Source organism: Contarinia nasturtii, unplaced genomic scaffold (genome assembly GCF_009176525.2).
Source record: "Contarinia nasturtii isolate CC-2019 unplaced genomic scaffold, AAFC_CNas_1.1 Cnas_scaffold_2864, whole genome shotgun sequence".
Lineage (NCBI taxonomy): Eukaryota > Metazoa > Arthropoda > Insecta > Diptera > Cecidomyiidae > Contarinia > Contarinia nasturtii.
Genome location: NW_022200181.1, coordinates 291,059 through 311,976, shown reverse-complemented (window position 1 = coordinate 311,976; position 20,918 = coordinate 291,059). Strand labels below are relative to the sequence as shown.

At 35.2% G+C, this 20,918-nt stretch overlaps 3 protein-coding genes across 8 annotated transcripts; 1 reads left to right on the top strand and 2 right to left on the bottom strand.

Annotated features, from left to right (window-relative positions):
* Positions 1–466: 466 nt before the first annotated feature.
* LOC116349465 lies at positions 467–11,882 on the top strand. Its single transcript, XM_031780887.1, has 16 exons — positions 467–559; positions 1,288–1,353; positions 1,422–1,829; positions 1,903–3,978; positions 4,061–5,550; positions 5,632–6,902; positions 7,024–8,023; positions 8,090–8,160; positions 8,216–8,671; positions 8,761–9,018; positions 9,088–9,171; positions 9,245–9,772; positions 9,850–10,883; positions 10,956–11,001; positions 11,064–11,240; positions 11,306–11,882. The coding sequence occupies exons 2-16, from the start codon at positions 1,351–1,353 to the stop codon at positions 11,719–11,721; spliced, it is 9,318 nt and encodes a 3,105-aa protein (XP_031636747.1). The 5' UTR covers positions 467–559; positions 1,288–1,350; the 3' UTR covers positions 11,722–11,882.
* A 2,468-nt stretch (positions 11,883–14,350) lies between these two features.
* LOC116349451 lies at positions 14,351–17,563 on the bottom strand. Of its 4 annotated transcripts, none has more exons than XM_031780872.1 (5): positions 17,352–17,563; positions 17,039–17,216; positions 16,441–16,970; positions 15,819–16,377; positions 14,351–15,740 (listed from the first exon to the last, which is right to left on the bottom strand). In XM_031780872.1, exons 2-5 carry the CDS (start codon positions 17,191–17,193, stop codon positions 14,678–14,680), a joined length of 2,307 nt encoding a protein of 768 aa, XP_031636732.1. In that variant the 5' UTR covers positions 17,194–17,216; positions 17,352–17,563; the 3' UTR covers positions 14,351–14,677. The 4 variants fall into 4 exon arrangements, with proteins under 4 accessions (XP_031636732.1, XP_031636730.1, XP_031636731.1 ...); XM_031780870.1 differs by having other exon boundaries at positions 17,039–17,201; XM_031780871.1 differs by having other exon boundaries at positions 17,361–17,563.
* Positions 17,564–17,720: 157 nt separating this feature from the next.
* Positions 17,721–19,390, bottom strand: LOC116349470. Of its 3 annotated transcripts, XM_031780894.1 has the most exons (6): positions 19,289–19,390; positions 19,180–19,224; positions 19,023–19,115; positions 18,710–18,959; positions 18,081–18,642; positions 17,725–18,013 (listed from the first exon to the last, which is right to left on the bottom strand). In XM_031780894.1, exons 2-6 carry the CDS (start codon positions 19,181–19,183, stop codon positions 17,894–17,896), a joined length of 1,029 nt encoding a protein of 342 aa, XP_031636754.1. In that variant the 5' UTR covers positions 19,184–19,224; positions 19,289–19,390; the 3' UTR covers positions 17,725–17,893. The 3 variants fall into 3 exon arrangements, with proteins under 3 accessions (XP_031636755.1, XP_031636754.1, XP_031636753.1); XM_031780895.1 differs by having other exon boundaries at positions 17,721–18,034; positions 19,180–19,381; XM_031780893.1 differs by having other exon boundaries at positions 19,180–19,377.
* Positions 19,391–20,918: the final 1,528 nt, after the last annotated feature.

Sequence of the window (20,918 nt, the reverse complement as noted above, 5' to 3'; positions counted from 1 at the left end):
TGAAATTCGGTTTGGTCTTTTTCAAAATGTTCAAATTCAATTCCGAAATATAAACAAAATGGGTAAGCAATTTGGTGCCTCCAAAAATGGTACACATCGTCGCTGGCTTCATTATATCTTCTCTCCGAATTATTGTTCAATGTCAGTTAAAATAAACGCTGAAGTCAGTTAAAAAAAGCAATAAAAAATATTTCGTTCTCTGCAAAATAACGATTAAGCACGTATTCTGATGTCTCATATACAAATAAACATTCATTTCATATTAGGTCCGCGCATTATGAACAAAACATATCAAACTACAGCACTGTTGTTTCAACTACACAAGCAAATTAACCGCTATCGTGACCGCATCGTATGGACTACTAACACAACAACGACCGGCTTGTGTGTGTATGTATTGCCCTTTATATTCAACTGTCAACGCTTCAACAACTTGTTGACGCTTATTCATACAGTCGTCAACATTCGTTTGCAAAGTGCATTGAAAATTAGATTGAATTTTCTTATTTTATTCAAATTGTGCATTGAGTAGCACACAGAGAGTAATTTTTAAAATAAAGTGAGATTTTTTAACCGTGTACTTATTTTATTTAAGTTTTAATTTTAAATCGATCAATTAAAAAATTGTAAGGTGAATGAAAGCGAATAACTCTGTTCAATAGATACATATGTTTGCTTTGATCATCGCGTCGGTGAAATCAGTATATGAAAACATGGTGAAATCAGTATATGTTGTGATGTTGATTCGGCTAACACTAAAAGACGATTGTTTTGTCTAGAGTGGCTTGAATTTATTTTTCAATCATACACAATCTGCAAATCAAGTTTTGATAAAATTCAATAGGTTTCAAAGTGGTTTCATGATAGGATTGAAGTATATTTTTCAATAGATATTCTGTATTAGAAAGAATTCATAGAATTTCGAATGATGAAATAATTATAACAACATTCACAATCGAAAAAAATTCAATTCTGTGAATGAGTTAAAAAAAATACCCCATTTAATGTATGCATAAAAAAATGTCATGAAATATAAGATCAACGTAATGATGACGCTGACAAAAATCAGCATTTCTTCTCATCTTACGAAGCATTTTTTTTTTCATTTTATCGCCAATGTTTCTTAACGTTGAACATTTGGTCAGAGTATTCCATGAATTTTAAGGTTTTACATTACAGACGCGCGTCATTCAATGAAAATATTAATTAACACAACGTATAAATACCAACAATCACTGAAGTCAACAGTTTCTATATAAACTAAAGTCTCTTTCTAACATTTTCCAGACATTTAAGCCGACCTGAAAATAAAATCGTGTATTCAACTCGAATCATTCAAACCCATTCAAAATGGTAAGTAGTTCTAAGTAATTATAAATTGAAGAGTGAATACATGCTGTTCGTATGTTTGTCGTATAAAGGGTTCATCCCAAGCGGATGTGATGCTGGAAAATCTGATCGTGCAAATCGTTTTGCCACGTTACTTTCCACCGGAAAGATCACCAAATTTCGTTGCAGAAGAATTGGAACTGATGAAACGAATGCTACAAAATGTTGAAAGTCTTTCCGATTATGTGCCGATTAATACCGTGGAAATGTTGCGTTGCTTAGCTGACGTTCATCTGAAATTGGATCCAACTATTATCAGAAATAAAATCAATTTTTTGCAACCGGGTGAAACGTTTGCAATGTTTGTTAGAGCACAAAATTGTGGTCTTTTGATTCACATGCTGCCCGAAGCACCAGCCGATTCAGAGGACATTATCGTTGCAACATTTCCAGCAAAAGTTCATCCAAGAGAAGTTTATAACAATCCAAGTGATTTGGAGGTAAGGCATCCTATCAAATTGATGTTTTTCCCCAAATTTTTTGCACGTATTATTTTTTCCAATCGAAATTTAGTTTAACTATCCATCCGAAGCGATCAAAGTGAAAAATTCCAATATACTACGATCAAAAGAATTTGCCGATATGCTGTTGTATCTTTACGAAAATAAATTGGTTGATAGTCACATTCGTGACTACGTGTCAAAGTGGTTGGCTACGTTACTTATGAATGAATCATCATCATTGAATGTTACCCCGTCGAATTTTCCAGTAATCAAGAAGAAAATTCGTGATGAAATTCTTGAGACAAACACCGAATATGTGCGTCGTTCGAGTTTTTACATGTGCGTAAAGGTGATGCTACAACACAGTCTCACTTGTCAACTGGGCGAAGCATCTGGAAAATTACTTTACAAAATTATTATGCTGAAATTTATAACTGATCAATGTGATCATTTCAATCAGCCATGGCAAAAAGAGCTCAATGTTGAATTGGTGGCACAAGTGTTGGCCAAATTGGCACGTCGCGTCGAAAAATTACCCACCATTGGTAAATGCGAACTTTTTTTTACCGAATTGAAAGATCGTATCAAGCTTCAAGCTTGTTCAGTTATACATGAAACGAGATTAAAAATCGATAAATCGATTGAAAATTTGCAAATTGCTGACGAAAAGCGATCAAAACTATCGCCACTGGTTGATCTGAACTTTGAAGCAGATGTTATTCAGAGAGTTTCCAAGTTGCATCGCTATTTGAAAGACCGTTCCATGGGATTCATGCAAAATGGCCACAACGATACGATTAATGTAAAAACATACAAGAGATATTACACGGACCAAGGCGATCCCATAGAACGGCTCAAGTATGAGAAAAGAACCATCGATGAAGTCGAAAATAATCTCTTCATTAGCGACTTTGAAAATTATGTTCTATACAAAATAAATGTCAATCAATCGAATTTACAACCAAACACCCTCAGAGCGTCTTGTAAAGCGTACATTGAGTATTCGGAAACATTCTACAAAAACGATCCACTTGGCTACAGCAAAATGATATTGGTTTCATTAAAAATTATTGCAATTCTTGATAAAATTGCGACTACAACTTATCCGCTACTCTTGGAGCATTCCAGTGGTATAAATCCGAAAATTGTCAATTATTTGTTGCTGCCAAAATGCATCGATATGCAAATTGCATATGAATTGGAAATATATTTTCTTCGACGAAACAAAGTGGCCACATATCCCAGTTTAATTGAAGAGACTCAAGTGACCGAACGATCATTTTCGGCTAAATTTGGTGGCAAAGATCCACAAATGAGGAATTTTTTGTCCAAAATCAAATTTATTGATGATCACAACATCATAAGAAAGCAACAGGAATGGTTAGAAGGCCGAGAAAAAGTTGAGAATTTGCGAATCGAAACGGTTGACCATTTGCATGAGTACAATATTGTCATCCATCATGAAAAGAAACATAATTTGAAATGTGAATTGTGTATCATAATGAAAAAAATTGAAAAGAGGAAAAAAATGCACGAAAATGTGCATGATCTTAAAGTTGAAGCAGCCAAATTATCACATCAATTCAATACAATCGATTATGAGGTGGAAAAACACAGTTATCAATGCACACTGTGTTACTTGAATAGACAAATAAAAAAAACAAAAATTGATGTTTATGAACGTCTACTGCCTGAAAAATCATATGAACAGAATGCTGTCGTTTTTGAGCTCAATATTCCAGATGGAGTGGCTTGTCTGCGCGATACGTTATACGCCTTTATCAAATGTGTCACTGGTCGATCCGGTAATTACATAAATTCTCTAGTAGATTGGAAGGATCATCGATTTGATGATCTCTTGAATAATAACATGCAGAACAACGATATTACGATTGGCAGCTCAACACAAACACCAAACGTCAAATTGCACGTTGATGAGGATTTTGAGCGATTTGTTGTTCACAATGGATTCAATTGTATTTATCATTCGTCAAAAAAAGAAATGATAACCGAATTTACGGACAGTTTAATTAAAAACAGATGCACATTGTCGGTCGAAAATGATAGCAAATACAAGTATTTGCAATGGGCCGTGAGAGGAACGTCGCACACCATGAATGAAGTATTAGCTCGCCAAGCCAATTGTGTACGTCTTTTCTCTTTCAGTTTTAATTGCATTTCATTATTATTTTCATAATGTGTGTTTTTTTTTTGTAAATCTAATTTAGGTTCAAGACCTGTCCATAGCTGAGTTTAAAAATTTCGGTTCATTGCGTGCCGATGGGAATCGTTTACAATGGCGTAAACTTTACGCAATGATCGAAAGTGAAGCATTATCGTTTGAAAATTCATCAGTTTTGTCACTGGTGATGCAATCAATTTGGGAAATGGGTGTCGGTGGAGATGTTGGTGCAATTCGAGAATCTCATGAAGACCTTAAGTGTATCAATTTTTCCGGTGCTATCATAAGATTACTCGAAAAATATATCGAACAGCAGAAAAATAATTGGGCACATCCGTTGAAGCTGTTGATGATTGCATTGATTGCAGTTCGTGTCTTTGAAATCAATGAAAATGAAGAGTTTGCAATTAAAATTGCAACACTATTGAATAAACTACGAATGATTGCTATGGATTGGATGGAAAAAAGTCAAAAAGCGATTCAAGATATTCAAAGTCCAGATCAATCAAATCAAAATGAACTACGCATGAAATTGGTGTTCGTTGCGATTGCCGGTGCTTGTACGTTCAACGTTCATCCAGAACACACTCATTTCTATAAAATATTTGCGGGAAATCTGGCCAATGGATGCACAGCCCTTCGAATGTGGCTACAATTCATCGTTACGTTAAACAACAGTATCATCTTGAAGCAACAACAAAATGAACAAAATCTTCGCATGTTACTGCGATTAGTTCGAAATATTGGAATCAATATTGAGCCAACTTTACGCATACTAATCAAACAAAACCTGAACGATGTTTACAGTTTTGTGCAGAAAATGTGGTCACGATCAAAACGTGGTCAGTTTATTGATTTTGATTTTGATTTAGATTGCCGACAAATATTAAAGATCAAGGTTATCGTGAATTCAGTTATAAAAAATGTAACTATTGATATAATAACCGGTGAACTGTTGGTGAACAACTTTCCAATTTGTCGATTACCAGACGTAATCATTCAAAGTAAATTATTTAAAAGCGTGTTTGAGAAATTCGTATTCGAGGTGCAACCAGATACGGAAAATTGTTTTGCCTCCATTCATAAATACAATGGCCATCGTTATGAATTCATGCAAACAATAAACGGGCCCATTATTATCGAACAGCAAGAAAATGGTACGGAAATGGAATTGTTACCACCTGAAACATTGACGGGAGATATAACACCACTGCTCATTGAAAAATATAGCCATTGGTTCAATAAACGTGACAAAAAAATTGAATTCCGTCCAAAATTGTTCAGCAACCGAAATTTTTCAACCGAAATAAAATATGAATTGGATTTGAAAACAAATCGATTAATCCACAAGCAAACCAATCGAATGATGTTGGACATCACGAGCAACAGTTATCGGAACATTGTCAGACAACTAGACCGTTTGGAACAGCCCAAATACATTCATGTTTTAATGGACGAGCCGAAAATTGCCAAAATTGAATTAGTGCGAATGCAATTGAAATTCAAAGTGGATTGTACAATACATCGCCCCAAAGGGTATGATCACTTTTTTGCGATTTCATTGTCACTGAATATGTCTGTTACTTACATTCTTTTCTATATGATTTAACGCCGCAGGTATGATTTGTTATCGAACGAGTTTAGCAGTATGCGTGTTTCGCTCAATCAAAAATGTGGGACATTGTATGGCTTGGAAAATGGATTGCTGTTGGAGGCGGCTGAAAAAAGTTTACTACGAACAAAACTTTTGCTTTTGCCTCATGGCAAGGTTCGTGCAAGTCGACTTGGTTCACACGTTACTGTTAATATCGATGTAGATTTGAAGCTTCGTACGCCACCATGGCATTCATATCAAGTGGATGATGTTTGTCGTCAACTGAAACCAACGAGTGGTACTACCTCAGCATGGTTTTACCTTGCTTACTTGCACGCGGTCACTTCACACGGTCAAATGGAACCATTCATGAAAATGTCGGGCACCGAACGTGCGCTGCAAATATTACAATCCAATTACGTGTGGTCGTCTGGTCCATATGATCAAGAGACAATACAAATGCTTCATGAGTTTGAAAGGTTGACTCCACGTCGTCGAATTAATGCCGGTATGTTGAGCGTTGCATGGCCGTTATTCATACAACCACATTCGGCTCAAGACAGTTACATTTTTATTGTAAAAAAATTATTGAGCGATAGCGAACGCCTAAAAGGCTTGTATTCTGATGACAATTCTGAAATCAAAAACAATCATCTCATTGCGGACACTAACTTGGAGTTGAATATTCGCAATTATCTTCGTTATTTGCCATTGAAACCGAATTTGCGTATTTCACATGAATATATCGCCGAATTTACGGAGGGCGAAGAGTCAAATACATCTCTTCCAATAATATCGGATACGAATTTCTCGCCAAACACACAAACGGTAGCCATTTTGTGCAACAATCACCAATATTATGTTCCGACGGACTTGAAAGCAAGTCTGAAGAAATTTTTGATAACAGATCATTCGCAGTTACCTGGAGCGAATCACATTGAGAATGTCGTAAACATTTTAAGTAACATTCAACAATTGCGCAACAACCCGACAATGTTGCGTGAACAATGGATTTCCTTTTACGAAGTGGCCAGAAGCAGTACATTGCTGAATGTGAAACAATTTGCACTAATTTGGACTCTATTGGCGCATCATGAGAATAACATCGATGCCATCCTTGCTCTGCAAGCCGTTGCGACGAATCGATACGCTTTCAAAGACATCAATTCACCGGATGCTAAGATTTTTTTCTTGGACGAAGGAACGTACAGTGAAACTGATATATCCACAATTTTATATAATTTTCATGAACGGCCAATTAAGTATCGTGGTGGTGTTTGGTCAGCTGAAAAACGTAAAGAATACTACTACTACTACTACTACCAAATCTCTTTTATAATTTCCTTTTCCATTCTGTTCCATTACTAATTGATTGATTTCCATTTTTTCCATTCTTTTCTTCTGATCAACTCTAGGTAAAGAATATGATGATATAATTGAAAATAACATATTGTGTTTAAAGGAAACTATTACCGAAAAATGGCCATGTCCTTCGTTTCCATTGTTTGACTATCCACACTATACTCATGACATAAATATCGTAAAAGCAAGTGAAAAAATCAACTCATTGCTGTCAAAATGGTATTACAATCACCAACTTGATCGCTTCATTGATCAAGTAGTGGAAAAATTGAATTCATTGCCAGCATCCACGTTTATTTGTTGCCCGAAAATTCATTCAAACACCAAGCTGCCGGCAAAAAATTGGTCAAGATACAAAATCGATTGGACCGCAAAGTTGAGCCAAACTTTAGATTGTCATAAAAAGCTGATAGATGAAGCTCGGATTATTTGGGAATCCGGACAGAACGACTCAACTAAATCAGCAGCTGAATGGTGGACTATTTACAATCAGATTGTATCGAAGAATTCACAACATTTGGTTGATGGTGACATATTTCCGCGATCAATTCCAACAAAGATCTTGCCCAAATTAATTTCGAATGAGATCGATCATCGACTAAAATGGCTTATCGGTGCATGGGCCATTTCAATTGCCAGTGAACAGCGTTTTAATCGCATTTCAACGTATTGGCAGCAGTCACAACAAGAGCCGACATTAGAAAGAGAAATTGACAATACACCGTATGAAAATTGGAAACCGAGTGACTATCCTGAGTGGTTGTTGTTTGAAATTGAGCAAAACTTAACGATTCGTCGAATCCAAATTGAAATTGCCCGACGTATGATTGACGACAGTCCTTCCGATAAGAATTTTAAACATTTTACCATGCAATTTAATATGGGGGAAGGAAAGACGGCCGTCGTCGTCCCAATTTTGGCTTCGATTTTGGCCAATGGACAACAAGCATGCCAAATAACTGTACTGAAGTCGTTGTTCGCAACTAATTTGAAGAGTTTACGTCAATACCTTGGAGGTATGCTGAATCGTCGAATTTATGTGTTTCCGTGCAGGTAATAATTGTCCATTTGGTTTATTTTTTCGTACATTTTACAACAACATTGAATCCTTGTTTGCAGACGAGATTTACCGATAAATAAATACGTCACACAAATACACAACATGTATAAGGAATGCATGCAGAACAAAGGTATGTACCTAAACAACTTCTATTGAAGGTTTATTTAATGAATTTTTTTTCGCAGGTGTCATTCTCACACTGCCTGAATATCGATTATCGTTTCAACTGAAAATCTATGAATCGGTGGCAAAACATGATCTTGAATCGGCTCAGCGATTTCTTGACGTTCATCAGTGGATCAATGAAAATGTGAGAAATATTTTAGACGAATCCGATGCCATTCTGCATGCCAAATATCAGCTTATTTACACAGTTGGAAATCAACGGTCTATCGATGGTGGTTCGCAACGATGGTTTGTCATTCAAGCACTTTTGAAACGTATACCATCGCTCATGAGCGCAATTTACCATGAACGCGGCGAAAAGTATGTGGAATTTAATGTAAATTACGTTAGAAATGGAAATGTTTATGGAGCTGGAAAAGTAAATTATCGCAATGATGTATTTACGCCGAGTCGCATTTTGGACGAAACAATGTTTGCGGTGCTCAAAAAAGCACTCATCGAAGATTTTTTAAGCGGTAAAACTGAAATTTCATTTTCCATTACGTTCCATTATGCATTGATTATTTTCCATTTTTTTCCATTCTTTTCTTCTGATCAACTCTAGGTAAAACTGAAATCACCTTTCCCGAAATCACTGCATCGGCCAAGAATCGGCTTCGAATCTTACTTGGCGAAAGAGAAATCGATAAAAAGACATTTGAAGGAACGCTAAGAGATTTGGATGCGACCGAACGGAAAACAGTATTGATTTTGAGCGGGTTATTGCGTTTTGAGGTGCTAAAACTTATTTTAACCAAACGTTGGCGCGTCAATTATGGTGTGAACGAAAAAGGTTCACGAAAAATGGCGATTCCATTCAAAGGTACATACACCCAACTTATTTTCTCATTACACAGTGATTTTACCATTTATTTTTCTTTTACTTTTAAAGCCAAAGACGTAGCGGCCGAATGCACCGAATTCGGCCATCCCGATGTTGCGATTTGTCTCACACAGCTGAGCTACTATTATTCAGGTATATTATTATTTCATTGGATGAATGCAAGATTTTATGTTTCAAAAAGTAATTCTCATTCTTCTGTATGCAGGTCTTTCCGACGAGCAGCTAATGCAAACGTTTCAAATATTGGCAAAAACAAGAAATGCACCTGCTATATATTCCAAATGGATCGGTAGCATTGATCCATTGTTGATAGATCCAACAATTCAATCATATTTTGGCATCAATTTAATAGATACATTCCAACGTGATAAGATCCTATTTCCGTTATTTCGCTTTAACATGCATATCATTGATTTTTGGTTGTCAAACGTGGTATTTTTGCACGAAGCAAAATCATTCGAGCGCAAGTTGATGTGTAATGCATGGGATTTAACGAGCGAACATATGAAACATTCAGTACGAGGATTTTCAGGTACGAACGACACAAAAGACATTCTACCCTTGCCGGTAACTCAGAATGATCTCAGCGAATTGGAAAATACAAACGAAAGTGTTCGTCAAACATTGTTACAACCGGAAAATCAAAAATACGAAAATCTTCCATCAAATGTAAGCGCAAAGGAGATACTTAAAAATCTGGTTGCCTCCAAAATTCCGGTGCTTGTTGATTCAGGTAAAAGTTACCATTTAACTTATACAAGTGGTATTTGTTTTCTTAAATTTCTGGCTATCAATCTCATTTTTCTTCAGGTGCATTGATGTTGGAACTCAATAACAAGCAAGTGGCTATTGAATGGTTGAAATTGGTTTCTGATCCCGTCTATGAAGCGGCCATTTATTTTGATGAAAAAGATGTTTTACAAACGATAGACCGTAATGCTGTGGTAACTGAGCTCGATTGCTCTGTGTACCGAGATAACTTGGACAGATGTTTGGTTTATTTGGATGATAGCCATACGAGAGGAACTGATTTGAAATTTCCATTGGACTGGAAGGCGTGTGTAACACTTTCTGGTGACATAACTCGCGATAAAACCGTGCAGGCATGTATGAGAATGCGTCAATTGGGAAAGCGTCATTCGATTGCATTTTGGGCATCATTCGAAGCCGATCTTCGAATTCGTGACATATGCAAGCTGTCACCACAAGACCAAGTCACAAACGAAAATGTGGTTGAGTTCATTCGAGATAATAGCCGTAAATTTGAAGTCGAAAACACCGTTCATTGGGTGTCTGCCGCACATAATTACACAAAGAAATTGGCCGCCCATAAACTGTACGAAAAGTCAACGGAAGAGCTTGCAATGCGAAACATGTACAAGAAGTGCGTTGACAAGGAATTTGTAACGCTTAAAGAAATGTACGGCGATCGAGAAGATGCTCTCTTGAGCGATATTTCGAAAAGTAATTTCGAAAAATTGAGCAAAATGTATGAAGATCATCAAAGAGTTGTTCGATTTATACAAAAAATTGATAATGGTGTCACAGAAAAATTATCCAAATTGAACACAACGATAAAACGATTTGCGCACAGTCTTGACGAGGAACAAGAAAAAGAATTGGAATTAGAGCACGAAGTGGAAGAGTTTCAACAAATTGAGCGACCACCAAAAGTGGATCCGTGCAACCCGATTTTTGATGGAAGACTCATACATTTGGTTCGTGACGGTTTGGTTCCACAGATTTTCAAAGATTTGAAAAGTACAAAAACACTTCTGCCATTGAGCTCTGTACTCTCCGGAACGAAAATCTTCAAGGCATACAAAAATGTTAAATCACCATGGGTAAATTATTTTCACTCTTTGTTGATTATCTCACAAATATTTCTATTCGTTACTTTTGTGATTTCGCCGTAGGTCAACTATTTATACGCAACCAAGGATTTTTCCCGAGTTATAAAGGGTAACAGAATTGATTCCTTTCGATTATTTATCCATTCCTATTCAATGTTGATTCACCTCCAGGTAGCAAAACTATGTATGATGAATTCCTACGTCCAGTTTGGTGGATTGCCCACATTTGTGACGACCATGGCGATGCTTATATTTTGGTGCTATTGAGTTGCAATGAAGTCAATCGTTTGTTGCCATATTTTCGTCAAAGTAGCAGATCCACTCTTTTCATGTTTCGGCCCCAACTGAGTAAGTTACATATATGCTCTAATAACATATTCATAAATGTTCACAATTATCATTTGCCATTACAGGCAAGTTGCATAGTGATTTATTGCGCGAAAGTGATTTACGTGTGACTGGCGCCGACAACCATTTCGTCAACATGAACGTGAGAGACATAGCGCAAATCAAAATGTTTTCTGGCTGCATGTACTTCAATGACGAACAAGAACAAAATGCATACTGCAACTTCCTCGGCTTGATACCACGACCGCGTAGCAGTGAACAAGAAATTGCTTTCGAGAATGGATTTATCAGACCCAATGGGTTTGTTCCGTTGGAACATCGTCAACATTCAAAGATCGCAAAATCGGTCAACCGCTGCAAATTCAAAACGAACCCAATTGATTTGGCGATAAAACTCATTGAAGCCCACCATGATATTCTACACAAAGAATCGCACGTTGCTGCCATTTTGGAACGAGGAGTAAAATTGATTGGCCAGTGAAGCAAAATCAACGATGTTCAAAACGGAAAATCATCAATTCTCCAAAACAACACAATTTTTTTCTTCAACTTTTACAGTTTTCCCGTATTTTAATCATTAGTAGAATCATTTTTATTTGCAACGTAATGCTGCATTTTTATGAAATCAAATTCAAAATTATTTTAAGAAACAAACCAAACTATAAAAATTTAATTTTTATATTGCATGATACATGTCTTGAATTACAAATAAATTTCAAAATTTTGCTATACAAATGTTGTGGAAAATTCATCCATTATCGGGCATATGTTGACGGTCGAATTTGGGCCCGGATTTGTGTGTAGTTTCAGTCGAATTCAACGTCATCAATGGAATGAAAAAAAAACAGAAAAAATTCAATTAGTATGATACAAAAATTGACTTGATATCCTATTCAGTACACTATACTAACCTACAGAAATACTTGAATTGAGGCAATGCCACAATTTGATTAAAAGCCTAGCGTACTAACAAATAATTAGTTTCTAAATTATGATTTGATTGAATATTGTTGATTTCGTTGAATGAGCGCTGCTACTACTACGGCTGCAGTTGTCCATTGTTGACATTCTGATTCAGACCGCGATACAATGGTAAAGGTTGATTGTTGATAACGCGGGGTGGTCTGCGTACATTTGGATGAATTGTCCGCTTGAACACCACACATTCATTTATAGTTGGCGCTACATTCTATGTAATAAGCGTATACTTTCCATTTATTCCGTTGCAACGTAAAACAGGTTTGCATAGAATGCAGCGCCAACTATATGTGAATTTTATTTTTTATCGTTTTAGGCATTAAATCTATGGTTTTCTTATGGCTTCTTTACCTCTTCGTTGATTTCAATCTCACGTCGTACTGAAGCGATCCACGTACGCATGCCCGGATCCGGATCAACTCCAATAGCATACTTCAATTGTTTGCTATCGTATATTGCCTTGATTTCAGAGTCCGTTTTAACGATACAGATACGCCATCCGAACAAATCTGGTAATCAAAATCCTTTTTGTTGCTCACCAATTTGCAAATTTTCTCCACATTGAAAAACAGCTTCCAACTTCCATGTTTGTTTGCAATGAATTCTTTCTTCTCAATGTTTCTCCAATTTGGCGTTCCTTTTTTGGATTTTTGTTTACCAAATTTTCCCGGCACAATTTTTATATGGCATAATATGTTGTATAATGCATCTGTATCGACACGAATTTGTCGCCGTTGGAAATCACATATCGGTAAAACAACGAAATTCCGGAATCGTGGTTTATCACGGCGATCTTTGTACGTGATATGAAACATCCGGATAGAGCGCTGAATGAATGTTCACATGCGAATGGATTTGAACCAGTCATTCTTAACGAAATCCTTGATTTTGCAATCGTCACGCTGTTCATCACCAATTCTGCTATGATATGTGTAGTTGACGGCATTTGTTAGTCAACATTGTCGTAATATGGGACCCAATGCGTCACCGTGACCAAACTGATCGTTGAAATAATTGTACTGCGTTGCAAAGTCGTTCAATTCAAACACGCGCATTTTGAAGAATTTCTTTAATCGGCTTTCGCAATGGGTAGTCAGGTTCGTTTGGACGTTATCCATATACTGCTCCCACAGATACGTAAACGCTGCGCCGAAGCCATTGTTAGTTGGTCATTCAATGAAATGCGATTCAACCATGTGACGAAAATCCGGTAACATCAGCGACACGTTGTCAATGTTGGCCAAAAACACAGCTCTAAAACAATTTTGGATTACCTTTTTCCCATCCTGTTCGAAAAAAATTTCGCCATTATTGCCTTCAATGTTTTCGTTCACCTATTCAACAAACGAACACACACAAAGAGAAAACAATCAAATCAGTTCATTCATTGCAATTCACATCGAAATTCTAGTAAAAAAAGTAATTTCGAAAACAATACACAATAATAATTGAATTTCATCACACCATCATCAACAATAGCAACGATGCCAAATTTGCTATTTTTGGGGCCTTAATTGACAGAATTGTGATGATTTGGACGAAAATATCACGATATTCTGGACGAAGTATTCCCTGTTTGATTGACCTTAGATCCTTGTTCGGATCGGTCGTCTTGTGTCGACTCATTTTGCGTTCTATTCAAGGAACCAATTGTATAAAAAACACACAACCACCAACTGTTAAATGTCATACATATTCAAAAATCGTTTCTGGTTCGAAACTTCGAAATTGAAATTTTATTCATGAAAAACAAAGAAGTAATGCAGTAAATAACGTCTAAAAATGTTCTTAATTTTAAATCAAATAACGCAAATCTCTCTCTTAACGGATTGTTTATTTTTCTATTATCGAGCAACAAATGAATCGTTACAATTTAAAAGTTAACGTATTGAGCTGTGTTTACATTATTAATAACGAAATGGTATTGGAAGTGAATGAAACACACAAACAAACTATTAGACACGAAAATGACCACCAACATTTTTTAACGTTAAAATGTTAATTCAACTTTAATTTGCATTGATATGAATTTTTCAATTTTCAACCTTAAAAAAAAAACAATCTATTCAGGAGAATAAAAAATTTGTTCATTTTTTTGTGCAGAAAATTTATTTTTCTATTTAGCCGACTTTTATACTTATTTTTTAAACAAATAATTACTGATATAAATTTGGATCAGACTTAAAAAAATAATGTTTAATTGCATTAAATAATAAAATTGATAATGATTCTAGGGAAAATTCTTTATTACAATTTTAATTTCTTTCTTCTCGATTTCATTGGATATTGTTAAACCATTTCTTATTGTCTTGTTTTTAGGCATTTTTGTAATTAAATATATCAGCAAATCCAAAGTCAAATTGCATCCTTTCCAAAAATAGCATGTTATATCGATATAAAATTCAAAATACAATGAACTACATTTGAATAAGAACTGATGAAGCAAAAAAAAAAATGCTTCAATGGCGACTTGATCGTTGACTATGTTCCTTAACTGAATGTTTGCCACTTTTTTTGCCATAAATGTAATCCATCAGTTCGTTTGTTGACAAAATGACACGTTCCTTGCTCTTTTCGGTACGTTTCACAACCAAACCACGCTTACATAAATTGTATGAACAGATGCTTTTATTTTTACGCGCCTCCCGGGCAATGCTTATCATTTTTCCATAGAAGCGAGTTGTGTGCAAATTCACATAGATTTTCGTTGGCTTTTCGTTCGTTGGTAATTTAATTATATCGTCTGACCATATATTGGTCATGTGCGCTCTGTTCTTAACCATAACTTTAGTTTCGTAATTACTAAATTTCACAATAACTGATTCATTTACGCCATTTGTTCGATAAATTTTAATCACATCATTGTATGATAGCGTGATGTGCAGTTTTTTGCAAAGCTTCTTAAACATCTCAGTAAGATCCTCATTTCTCAAGCGCGGAAAACCAAGAATCGACAGATTGTTCGCGAGTTGATTTTGTTGATCCAATTCAACCATGAGTAATGGCATCGATAAAACACGGAATGGATTACGATATGACGATGATTTAACATGATATAATGAATCGATGGATGAACGTCGATCCGATGGTTCTGATGCAGACCACGATATAATGGAAGATGCCCGAGATGAGACATCTTTTTTTGGTTCTTTGATTTCTCGTTTCCCCATTGCACGATTGCATTTGCGTTTCGCTTTCTCAATTAAAGACTCGACAAATATTTCAAACTGCTTACTGTCATCATAAATTGTATTTTTGAAATTGTGATTGGTAAGTATCAAACCGTTTCCAAAAACGATTTTCGAATTAAAGTACTGCTTTTTCAATCGTTCACCAAATTCGAAACAATGGTAATTCAATGCATTTGTACGGTGTTTGTCCTTTTCATGAATAACCAAATCGACCAAATTTTTTGTAATGAAATCACATTTCGAGCAATTTAATTCGTATCGATGATTTTCAATGTGATAGAAAAACTTAGTACCATCAACTTTGCTTGAGCAATAATCACAAATGACGTATCTGTGAAAAGTGGAAAAAATAACAAACATTCAATGTAAAAATAAACATTTTTCTACATCAATTTATATCTCTACATACGCGCTTTGACTGTCGCAGAATTCATTTGAAATCATTTCACCGGTATGCTGGGCCGAGTGATGGGCTTCCATTTCATGCTGCGTTTCGTAAATGATGTCACAGAGACCACATTGTCGTTTCTTATGAATATCAATTGCAAATAGTGTAACCAAGAGACGTGCCGATAATCGAGCCGGACTGAACACCTTTGACGATACTAGCTCATTATGTTCGGTTTCAAAGTGAGAAATCATCTCATCGCCAACATATTGGCACAAACCGCAATTCTTATGATCATACGGTGATACAGCCACAAATGTCTGATTTGGATGACTGTGTTGGTGATGCTTGATTATCTCTTGATAATTTGAAATAAAATCACAATAAAAACACGCCAATGAACCACAAACATAAAACCAAAATGGATTGACCTTCTTCATGCCCTGAGTGTGACCCGACAGCCAATGTCCATACACATCTTCAATGGTTCCGCAGCTCGATTCGTTGATATTGTTTGTATCCGCACAATAAACACAGAAAAATGTTAAATTCTCCAAGCTTGCACCATCCTCCTCTTTGCCTACGAAATATAAAATGAACGAAGTTTTTGTTTTGTTTTATAAAACTTTAAATAAAATTATACCCAAGTTGGTGTCACTGTATTTTTCGCTGATCTTTCGCTTTTTACATGCTGTCTCAGTTTTATCTTCATTTTTGTCGGTGCTGAGTTTTCTTTTCGATGTCGATCGATTGCATGGCGAAAGAGTCGGACTTGGCACTTCCAATTTTACTTTGACATCGGAAAATGATTGTTTTGCATCGTTTGATTGGTCAACAATGGGCTCAGCAATTCGATTCAATCGAAAAGGATTCTCTTCTTTGATGTCTTGTACCGGCAAATCATCTATATCGTTTTTACTGTTGACTCTTTTACCGAGACGCTTGTGAACGTCACTCGAACTCTGTATACTTGAATATTTTTTCTTCTTTGTAGAGCGTTCATCCTTCAATTCACTACGGTCACACTTTCGCTTTGAATTTTGCTCCCATTCCATAGACAAATCACGTGCATGACGCTGATTTCCATTTCGAATGTCATCAAAGTGACCATGAATGTTTCGCTGATTATCGGCTAGTGATTCAATCTCAATCCGTTCGTATACCTCACTCAATCTGAAAATGGTGAATGTTATTTTGTTCATTAAAAATCAACGATATACACAATTGCGCACAACTTTTACCGATTGTTTGTCAGTCGAAGGAATCTTTTTCTGAATTTTCGATCAAACATCAAATTTGATCGTTCAAACTCAATCTTGATACGCCACAATGAGGCAGTTGTATGTCGCTCAATTTTTTCCAACAGTTCGTTCAACTCTACTTTCCAAGCCTTCATTTTTGATTCTGTAATCGATATTACTAAAATTACTTATAATGTGTTTTGTTCAATGTTTCATTTGCCGAAAAAAATCATGTCAAAATCAGAATTTTGATAGTATTTGTGAGAATGAAGTGAAAAGCCATTCTGTGTTCTTATCATGCAAAATTACACACCAAATTTACCGTTTTGTGTATTAGTTAGCTGCGTATTCTTATATTTTAATTTCTGGATTAAGTAAATATCTCACGCCAAATGCAGTTGGCAATTTCTAGTTGACATTTACGCTACACGAATGTTCACCTAATGGATTTAAAAAGTTCCGTACCTAAACAGGTTCGTTTTGACGATTGAAATATAAATTTTGTTTGATTCGCACAATGCTTCATAGATGACATGCATAAAATCAATGTCATGAAGTTTGAGAGTATTAATTTACGCCGATGACGATTTTGTGGTTAGGTTTGGTTCAATACTGAAACAATCGCAACTCGAATGCCCAAACTTACCAGCGATTTTTGAAATTAGCCAAAAAATTAAACGTAATATTTTCGGGGTAAAAAATTTATTCGTAAAAGACATTTCAATTCTAAAATTTGGTTGATATTGTAAAGATAAATACACGAATTTGCGTTTTATTGATGAAAAAAAAAAACAGTTTTTGGTTAAAATTCGATTAAAAAAACAAATCAAAGTGTTGGCTGTGTTTGCAGCTGATTCATTTAGTTCTTTCCATACTGTCGCGTCTTTCCTTCTTGACTGTTAAAATATTACTTATAAATACTTCGAACTCCTTACTATCATCGTAAGTGGTGTTCAATAAATGCTGTTTGGTGACCTATGGTTAAAATAAATTCAACTTTTTTTTTTAAGTAGTTTGCATCTAATAGCGCATTATTTCTTACCGTAAAACCGTTACCAAACGTTACTTGGGTCTTCAGAAAGTCCCGTTTCAATCGATTTTTAAATTGCAGACAACGATACTCGAAGCTATTCAATAAATTATGCATCATTTTATCATGCTTTACTAGTTCAATCAAGTCTTCTGTTTGAAAATCACACTGATGACAATTGAAATTAAATGCGATTTGTTCAACATGGGAGAAATAAGAGTCCTTGTCAATTTTAATGTGACAACAATTGCAAATGAGATCGATGTTGTAATTGTCATAAATATCATCGAAGTTCATTTGAGATCGATGATTTTGAATGTTATGTAAACGTAAATCGCACTCTGTTTCACAAATTGTATTACAATAATCGCATTTTTGCTTCTTCTGCACTGAACTCTCTATACGACGAATCAGCTCCGTATGGCTTAACTGTTTTGGTATGTGTAATATGTGACGGCGTCTTGCCGCAACTGTTTTCAATGCCAATTTATGCCGGAGTTCAAAATGACCAACAATATCTTTTCCGTCGAATGGGCAAAGGGCGCATCTTCGCATATCGTTCTGTTTGATTATACTAAATAAATTTATTCGTTTAGATATTTTCCAAACAGGTAATTATTATATTAAAGTTTGTTTCTCACACAAATTTCAATTGATGATGTCGCTTCTTATGATGTTGGACGAGATCATAAAAGGTTCCCGTCTCTCGACAATAGAAACACTCGGCATATTCGATCACAAGATATTTAAATGGTTTTATGTTCTGTGGGTTCATATGTACTGCTTTCCAATGAGCTTGGACATCTTTTGGGTTTTCGTATGTTTCGTTCCATTGATTTTCATTCACACAATATGCACAACGATATTTTTCGGCGATTTCAGGAATTTCTCCTATTAAACGAAAAACAAATACTAATTCGAGACTTTTTTAAAAACCAATAAGTTTAGTAGTACCTAGTATTCCATTTTCTAGTAAAAGTTGATCTTCTTGTTCTGTTTTGAGGAGCACTGTTTCTGGATTCCTTTTACTCTTTCTGTTCTTTTTTGCTAATTGGATTGATGTTTTGGATAATATTTTTTCTCTAATGTGATAATGGAAAGTCAAACTTACCCATCGTTTCTATATCGATATCCTAGTTTTATTTCTATGCTTTTCCTATTACACATGAATATTTTTTAATCTCAAACAATTGCTTTCTTATTTTCTATGAACAGCTTACAATAATCGTCGGTGATGAGTTAGTTGTTGATGTATGACAAACTGAGGTCAAACGTCATCGATGTGATGCTCCGCTTAAACTTATACTAATACATTGTTGTTACGGCGCTACAGAATAAACACAAAGTCATAGAAATATAGCAAACAGTTGTCATTTTGCACAACAACAAAACATGGTGTACTACCTCAAAACACCAATAATTGTGTCACATCATGATTAATTAAGGCACCAAATGAGGTATCAAAATGCTGACATAATATACGGCATAAATGAAAATGTATATCAAAACAGTTCTAGATTTACAGTATTGCGTCAGAGTGGGAACATCCAATGAAGTTATTATCCACTCAACAATATCCTTTCTATGACTGTTTGATCAAAAAGAAAATCACGCAGTTTGGCAAGACTTCATTCGAATTGTTATTGTTTGCACTAATTTAATTGAACAGATAAGAATGTAAGTGACCTAATGTGTGAATTAACCAATTAAATGTGACATTCAAAATTTGAATATTTTATATTTGATGTTTTGTATATGTAGATTGTGGAATGATTTGATTTTTTTTTGTTGTTTCATAGCGATTGAAAGTATATTCGTTGGTGAAGAAATTTTAAAAAAATAACGAAATTAACAAATTATTCAACTCTATTTATGTTTTTTCATCAAAAAGTGTTTTTTTTTTTGCAATTTTATTAAATTTGTATAAAATAATTGATTGAAACATACATCTTTGTCTCAATAATGAAAGTGAAATGTTTGATTGTTTTAATATGTTTGTCTATGAAAGTGCGTGCACTTTCGGATCTCGGCAAACAGCTTTTTAACGCCACTAGAGAAGGTAATTTTAAATTGCCTTTAAAAAAAATTGTGTATGTGGGTAAGATATTGCTCAAAAAATAATCAGCTCGTCTCTTCAGGACTGCGTCAATCATTCAAAAAGTCAGATTTTTAATTACGTTAGAAACGCGCGCGAGCTCGTTCGGTCTTTTGTTCCATTTTAAATCCCTCCCAGCAAAATATGCTCAGCTGTCACAGAAATAATAATCATTAGGGTGGTTCGATTTTTGGGAAAAAAATAGAATGGAGGGCTTGCTATAGTTAAAGGTTATGGAAAAATATCTAAAGGCCATGATGCATCTGGGCCGGTATTTTAATTTGGCGAATTTACTCAGAGCTGTCACCGAGAATATTGAAGAAAGTAAATATAAATCATTTTCATTTTACGAATTATTCTCAGAAATAAACATTTGTTCATTCAGCATTTCTATAGGCGGATTAATGATCATATTTGAACTCTGTGAATATGGAAACATTGAAATATTATTGAGGAACAATCGTAAATATTTCATCGATCAAATTAATCATGGAAGTGATACAATTGATGCAACACTAAGACAACACAATTTGCGCACAAGACCAAGGAGATCAATGGTCATCCCGGATCTTCAAAATGACTAAACCTTGTAATGCAAAATATAAGTTAACTAGTCTGTTCGAAAAGTACAATCAAAAATCGAACACGATATTTGTCAACGAAATCATTTTCATTCATGTCATGACGGAAGCTTACACGAACTTATTGAACAGACCGAAACTACTTCCATATTGTGCTTGAATTCGCCATTGCTA